This window comes from Physeter macrocephalus, chromosome 20 (assembly GCF_002837175.3).
Source record: "Physeter macrocephalus isolate SW-GA chromosome 20, ASM283717v5, whole genome shotgun sequence".
NCBI lineage: Eukaryota > Metazoa > Chordata > Mammalia > Artiodactyla > Physeteridae > Physeter > Physeter macrocephalus.
The window spans coordinates 23,972,298-23,980,674 of record NC_041233.1 but is presented as its reverse complement, the minus strand read 5'-3'; the positions used below and the strand labels follow the sequence as shown (position 1 = coordinate 23,980,674).

The window sequence follows — 8,377 nt, the reverse complement described above, 5'->3', positions numbered from 1 at the left end:
CTGGGCCCGTGAGCCATGGCCGCTGAGCCTGCGCGTCTGGAGCCTGTGCTCCGCAGCGGGAGAGACCACAGCAGTGAGAGGCCCGCATACCAAAAAAAAAAAAAACCAAAACAAACAAAAAAACCATCACCTATCTGTAATAGTTTAGTAAAAAATAGATGTATGCAAAGAACTATATAATTTCATATTCAGTATTTATTGAGCACCCACCATGTGCCAGGCACTCTTCTACATATTGGGAATACAGGAATGAGCAAAATCAAGTCTCTGCCCTCAAGTGGAGGGAGACAGATAATAAATAATTATGGTACGAGGCAACTCACTCAACTTTGAGCCTCTTGAGAGCACTGTCTTACTCATCTTTGCCATCCTCTATACGATGTTTCATAGGCAAATGTTTGTCAAATGCATTGATGAATGTATATTAAGTACCCTAATAAAGATAATGAGATCTTTTGGGAGCACCAATGAGAAAGATTAGAACCAGCTGAAGAGACTGAGTAAGAATTCTTGTACCTTGGAGGAGGTACAATTTGAACTTTGCCTGAAAGGCAGAGTAGGATTTTGACAAACAGAGGTTATAAAGGTATTTTGCTTTTGCTATGTGTTTCCTCTTACAGCCCTATCCTCAACAGTCTTTGTATATAGCATTGCTTATTAATCTTGCTACTAGCCATTAAGTAGGGTTAGTACTTATCAAACAATTTTAATAAAACTATTAGATTATTAACTTTTCATGTTTTCTGTGGATAATATTCATGTGGGCTCCCCTGTTCACATATTCTCACAGATATTTGAGAGGTGAACCACATTGTGGTCTTCAGAGGATATCAGATTCTAGAAACATTGCTAGTAGAGCCCTTGAAAAACTCTAACTCCAATTATTGGGTGCCCACCAAAGCCACTATGTATAGCACCCGAGGTGTGACCCTTAAACTAAAAAAAGATTAGAACTCTACTGATTTGCTTTGTTTTACTGATTAGCTTTGAAACCTTTACTTCCCCCAAAGGAGTACTAAACTGTGAATTACTATTAAGAGATTTAATTTTATGGATTTTTTTCCCCTATTTTATTTTTGGTTTTCCACAAACACAATTAGTTTCATATACCTCAACCTTTTCCCTATTTCCTACCGCTCAAGGCCCTACACATACCAGAGAAGAGAATGTACTTCAGAGCATAACTGAGTAAATTCACTGCCGCTGGCTCTGTAGTAATGAGCCTGCCAGCTTACTAAGGACTTTGCCCTACTATTTACTGAGTACTTTTTATGTACGAGGCATTTTACTTATCTTCTCCCTAATTATCACATCCTGCTTGGTGGATAGAATCCCCATTTTTGAGAGGAAAAATACTTTTTCTGAGCCTTAGTTATTTGTCTGAGATCACACAGTGTCTTAAGAGGTGGCACTAGGATTCAAAGCCAGGACTGTCTCATTCCAGAGTCCATAATCTTCCTACCAATGAACCTGTTTATTATCACTGCTTATTCTCCATTATTTGAATAAGCAGAAAGGTTTAGAGGAAACAAGAAAAACAGTGTTGCTATACTCTAGCCTATAGGTTCTTAGTGAGATAGCTAGAAAGGTAAATTATGGAATCAGATTGTAGAGGACCTTGTATACTAGGCTAAGAAGTTTGCGGTCTTTCCAGTTGACAGTGGGTGTCATTGATATTTTGTCAGCAGGAGGAATGAACATATGAAGAAAGTGATGTTTCAGGACTATTAGAGTCTTATAGAAATGTAAGTAATGGAAATGGTGTAATTTCCCCCTGCTGCCAGACACCAACCAGTTGAAGAAAAGTCTGGGCTTTGCAATGCGGAAATGCTTTACTGGAGCAAGACAAGTACAGAAACATCTCTGAAAAGGTACCCAAGAAATTGGTGACAGTGACCACATGTAGGGAGGGAGACTGGATGACAGGGGGAAAGGAAGAATTACTTGGTACTTTGTAACATTTTGTACCATATCCATATATTACCTGGTGTAAAAATAATTTAAATGTTTTTAAAAACTAAGCAGAAAATGGAGCAGATGAGAGATTAGATTGGTGAGAAACATAGCATATAAGGAAGAAGGAAGGAGACTTATTTTTTTAATGGGCCACAGAGGGAGCTCCGGCAATTAGATTGATTCTTGGCAGATGGATTTGCTATGACCAATTAAAAGACAAGGCAAGGAATCATCGTTACAATGTGTTTGTACTACCTATGGCCTGTCAGCACTAGATATCTGGCTTTAGAGCTGACTCCAGAGGAAGCCAAATTTTCCTTCCCTCTCTCCTCATTCTACTATAACTGCTTTTTATTTTTTAACAGTTTTATTGAGGTATAATCTGTATATCATAAAGTATATATAAATTATTTTAAGTGTACAGTTCACCAATTTACCCATCAATGATTTTTAGTAAATTTACAGAGTTAGGCAATCATCACTGCGATCTAGTTTTAGAAGATTTCCATCACCCCAAAAAGATCCCTCATGCTAGTTTGCAGTCAATCCCCATTTCCACCGTAGCCTTACACGACCATAAATCTTCCTCTGTCTCTATAGATTTGCCTTTTCTGGAAATTTCATATAAATGCATTCATATAATAATGTACTCATTTGCACTAGCTTGTTATGTTAATCACTTTGATGTTTGGGTTCCATAAAGTTCAGCAAAAAAACCTTCTTGACCGTATTTCCACATGTGATTCTCTACTTAAACATAACAGAAGCATATTCTGTTTTAAAACAAATTGTGATGGGTGATGAAAAGTGGATACTGTACAGTAATGTGGAACGGAAGAGATCATGGGGTAAGCTAAATGAACCACCACCAACCACACCAAAGGCCCATCTTCATCCAAAGAAGGTGATGTGTATATATGGTGGGATTGGAAGGGAGTCCTCTATTATGAGCTCCTTCTGGAAAAGCAAACGATTAATTACAACAAGTGCTGCTCCCAACTAGAACAACTGAAAGCAGCACTCAACGAAAAGCATCCAGAATTAGTCAACAGAAAACACATAATCTTCCATCAGGATAACGCAAGACCGCATGTTCCTTTGATGACCAGGCAAAAACTGTTACAGTTTGGCTGGGAAGTTCCAATTCATCTGCCGTATTCACCAGACATTGCACCTTAGGATTTCCATTTATTCAGATCTTAATGGAAAAAATTTCAGTTCCCTGGAAGACTATAAAAGGCACCTGGAACAGTTCTTTGCTCAAAAAGATAAAAAGTTTTGGGAAGGGACTTCCCTGGTGGTGCAGTGGTTAAGAATCCGCCTGCCAATGCAGGGGACACGGGTTCGATCCCTGGTCTGGGAAGATCCCACGTGACACAGAGCAGCTAAGCCCATGCTCCACAACTACTGAAGCCCATGTGCTCTTGAGCCAGTGTGCTGCAATTACTGAAGCCCACGCACCTAGAGCCCGTGCTGCACAACAAGAGAAGCCACCGCAATGAGAAGCCCGTGCACCGCAACAAAGAGTAGTAGCCCCCACTCGCCGCAACTACAGAAAGCCCGTGCACAGCAGTGAAGACTGAATGCAGACAAAAAAAAAAAAAAAGTTTTGGGCAGATGGAATTATGAAGTTGCCTGAAAAATGGCAGAAGGTAGTGGAACAAAATGGTGAATATGTTGTTCAATAAAGTTTGTGGTGAAAATGAAAAATGTGTCTTTTATTTTTACTTGAAAACTGAAGGCAGTTTTTTGGCCAACCCAAAAATAAGTATGTAGTGGTATCTCATTGTGATTTTAATCTGCATTTCCCTAATGAATGATGATCCGGAGCATTGTTTCATGTACTTACTAACCATTCATATATCTTGTTTGGAAGATGTCTATTCAAATCTTTTTTTTTAATTGGGTTATTATTATGATCTCTTGAGTTGTAAGAGTTCTTTATATAATTCTGGATACAAATCCTTTATCAGATATATGATTTTTAAATATTTTCTCCCAGTCTGTGATTTGTCTATTTTCTCAGTATTTTGAAGCACAAAAGTTTTTAATCTTGATGAAATCTAATTTATCAATTTTTTTTCTTTTATGGATTGTGCATTTGGTGTCATATCTAAAAACTCTTTTCCTTACCCAAGGTCATGAAGATTTTCTGTTTTCTCCTAAACATTTTATCAGTTGCTTTTAGTTTTGAAAGGCAATTCTATTTGCTTGTTTAACAACTTCTCTAATGTTAAATTCATTTTTAAACAACATAAAGAAGTACTTCTATTGTCAAAGTACTGTTAATTTTATCTTCTTTTTTTAGTCATTTAGAGCCCAGTCTTATATATTTTCTTCTTACCAAAGATAGATAGATAACTGGTTTGTTAAACAGTTAGTCACAGAATAAAATAATTCCTGCTTCTTCCACTTCCCCATAGTATGTCAAAAAAAAAAAAAAATCCCTTTAATGCCAAGCCTCAGAGAAGGATATTTCCTTTTCACTACTATGTCTGCAGTTCAAGTCACCTGACAATAGATTGTGCTTAAACTGTAACCTTCTAAGTCTGAGCAACTCAACTTGCAAAAAGCCTATCTTTGCACTTTCTATCCACGAACCTCATGCTATAGTCTTATTCTAGCTTTATTCTAATAGACCTCTGGATTTTTTACTAAGGTAATTACCAAGAAATAAGAATTTCGTGAATGGCATCATCTTTTCTTTAAGGAGGCCCATGTCCAATGCAATTTTATTTTCCTCACTGTTCCTGGCATAGTGCTCAATAAATATTTTTTATTATATCTATGTAATAAAAGGCAAAATGTTACACATTTTTATTTAATAATGGCATAGTGTGAGTTGTATTCCACTGTTTTTCTAAATCATCAAATGAATAACCACTCAGTTCAGATTCTTCTATCTGTTCTCAAATAATTCTCAACATAAGCACTGTGGTCTTGAGCATTTGATGTTTCACAATAAATTAACTAACATACATCAGAGGTTGTTTATCAGAGTGGGATGCAATTCCTTTACCATGCCCTTTCTGTTTTAGGAATTTTATGTCAACCTTTTAGCCTTAAAAACCCTTTCATAAACTCAGACCCCTATCCTTACCTCGCCTGTGGAAATTCACACCCTAATAAAAAAAAAGTAGAAAAGATTTAGCTTTTTTTAAATTGTGGTAAAATATACATAACAAAATTTACCATTTAAACCATTTTTAAATGGTTTAGTAGCAGTAAGTACATTCACACTGCTGTGCAAAGAACACCACCACCATTCATCCCCAGAACTTTTTTCATCTTCCCAAACTGAAACTCCATACCCATTAAACAATAATTCCCCATTATCCCCTGCCGCCCACCCCTAGAAACCACCATTCTACTCTCTGTCTCTATGAATTTAACTGCTCTAGGTACCTCGTATAAGTGGAATCATACAGCATTTGTCCTTCTGTGACTGGATTATTTCCCTTGGCATAATGTCTTCAAGGTTCATCCTTGTAGCGTGTATCAGAATGTCTTTCCTTTTAAAGGCTGAATACTATTCCATTATATGTATACACCACATTCTGTTTATCCATTCATATATCAATGGACACTTGGGTTGTTCCCACCTCTGCACATCTTTTGATGGAGAGGAAGAGAAGATGGTATTAGTGTATCCATCCACAAGCAGGTGATATTGTAAAACTTGTGCTTCTGATCCAGTGGAATTCTTCCCTCTTACAATGTTGTTTCTAGCCTAGTGCTTACATTAGATAGCATACTATGGCATTTGTACAAGGAATGAACCCTACCTCTGAGAATGACCTTAAGAGAATGACCTCAAGTTGGGGCAGAATTATTTAATATAGGCCTTTTTCACTGCCAGAAGTTATGGAGCTTGGTATATAGTAGTTGCTCCATAAATGTTTGAATGAATGCTTAAATACAGATGGACAACCGTTCATAATTGCCAAAAACTGGAAATAGCCCAAATAGAATAGATAGTCACACGATGGAATACTTACAGCAATAAAAATGAATGAACTACAGATATACACAAAAACATCGAAAAATCTTAAAGAGAGAATCCATATATAATAGAATACATATTGCATGGTTCCATTTATAAAATTAAACAGACATACTTAAACTCCTTAAACATATGTCTAAGGATGCATAAATACATAGTAAAGCTATTTTTTATGAAAAGCAAGGAAATGAATATCCTAAAAGTCACAGTAGTTATCACTGGGAGGAGAAGAGGCTCATAACTGGGAAGGGTCATGTTGGGGAAGAGAGGGAGATTTCTGGGATGCTGATAATTGTCTGCTTTCTTGACCTGAATCGAGATTTTATGGGTGTTCATTTTACAACAGTTTGTTTTATGTGCCTTTCTATATGGTCGTCATATTCCACAGTTTAAAATTTTTTAAGTTCTATGATTCTAAGGAGAAAAACTAAAAAGATCATGTGACACAATCATACATACAGTATTTTAGCTTTTAGTTTGATTTGATAAAATGAGAAAGATACCATTGGCCAGTTTGGAGAGTACCAGGAAAGTGCTATAGATTGTCTATATTAAGGTTTCCTTTTTACTGAGTTATTGATGTGGATTCCTGGGCTCTGTAGTTTGAGGAAGTGGAGATCAGAAGAGGATCAGTACTGAGTAGAAGCCCGTCAACATCTGCAGTCCATAAAAGGACCTGATGCTTCATTAGAAGGCGTTAGCCTCAGTGTCTCCCCAGTGTTACTCACTTCTTAGAGATTGTATTCATTTCCATCACAGCATGATGTGTGAGAAATGGGAAACAGGCATATAGGACAAATCTTCCTCCCTCTAATCCCCGTTTATCCAACTACTCTCTTGAGCCATCATAGAAAGTAGCATCAAAGATCAGCAAATCTTTGACCAGCTTTTGAAAGAATTTCCTCATTCACAGACTTTCATCAGATTAAAGTTACATGGCAAATTGCTTCATTAGTAGCTTTTAAATTGAGATAATGAACAACTTTCCCAGTTGCTTGGGTTCTGCTAAATGCTGAAACCGTTCCCGACTTTGTATGTTACTGACTTTGGTGGTTCTTCAATTAGCTTAAGCCTCAAAAAGCTTGACTGGCCTATGAGTAGATTATTAAAATGAAAGTCCTGATGGGTCTTACTTGTTAGGATGTATAACAGATCAAGTGGCTACAGCTCATTTAGGAAGTGTCACAACAGATATTGTGACTAATTGGAGGGTATAGTTAGAAATATTTTCTTTAAAGATAAAGATATCCAGCCATAACTTTAAACAGCTTCTTGTCAAATTTTACATATGAGGAGAAAGCAATTAGCCAACGTGCGTTTCTCAGGGTAAAATACCAGAGTTTTGTTCCCCTGTTGTGTACAAATTTGACATTCCTTGAATAATTTGTTGAGTCTCTGTTCTAGACATAGCATAAATTTCTGATTTATAGGCATGAATAACTGCCTAGTTTTCTGCATTTTTATGGTGCTTTTTGTACAGGTTCCTGCCTTAACTGTCTTTCTTCTTTCAGGGTCTGACATTTCAGGAAGTGGAGAACTTCTTTACTTTCTTAAAGAACATTAATGATGTAGACACTGCATTGAGCTTTTACCATATGGCTGGGGCATCTCTTGATAAAGGTAATGAAACCCAAAATTTTTTTCTTGACGCTATAAACACTGAATCTGTAATCTATTAGATGACTACCCATCCTTAACGTGAATTTTTCTTGACATTCTTTTTTGCTTTGTTTTGTTTTGCTTTTTGATTTGTTTTGTTGACACTGTATGAGCCTTGCATTTCACCCTGAGAGGCCAAATTCAGAAAATATATTGTCTTGTGCTAAAGGCTATATAGTCAAGGCAGATTCCCATCTTTAAATGATTAGTCTTGGAAACAGGCATCTAAGCTGAGGCACAGTGAATGAAATTCAGAAATTCTCTCTTTAGAGCCAGAGTTATGACATATATAATGTGAAGCTAAAGTTGCTGTTCATTTTAATTCATTCTTTGTTGAGAAGGAATGGTTTGGTTTGCTTTTCATGTTAAAGTTTTTGTGTTTTTCTTTAAAAGATAAAATCATGATTCTGAAAATAGCACCCCCTATTGGCTTACTTCATACAAATTCAGTTCCAGTTTGTACAATCAATGTGAGAGAGCAGAGGAATTGAAAACAGTTTTTTCCCCAATATTTTATTATGAAAAATTTCAAACATACATAACAGTTGAAATAATTATTCAGAGAACATCCATATATCCACCTCAATGAATATTTTGCCATATTTCCCGGATAGAATATCTATGCATATATTCATCCTTACGATTATCAATCTTTTTTTTTTTTTTTTTTGTGGTACGCGGGGCTCTCACTGTTGTGGCCTCTCCCGTTGCGGAGCACAGGCTCCGGACGCGCAGGCTCAGTGACCATGGCTCACGGGC

At 36.7% G+C, this 8,377-nt stretch overlaps 1 protein-coding gene across 4 annotated transcripts in view; it reads left to right on the top strand.

Moving 5' to 3' along the window:
* The window catches only part of MICU1 (mitochondrial calcium uptake 1), a 202,499-nt gene that overhangs the window by 159,184 nt on the left and 34,938 nt on the right, over positions 1-8,377 (top strand). For all 4 annotated transcript variants that reach the window (XM_055081391.1, XM_024132038.3, XM_055081392.1 and 1 more), the window contains one exon: positions 7,471-7,579. In XM_055081391.1, coding sequence (XP_054937366.1) covers positions 7,471-7,579 — 109 coding nt within the window. The remainder of the gene's footprint in view (positions 1-7,470; positions 7,580-8,377) is intronic.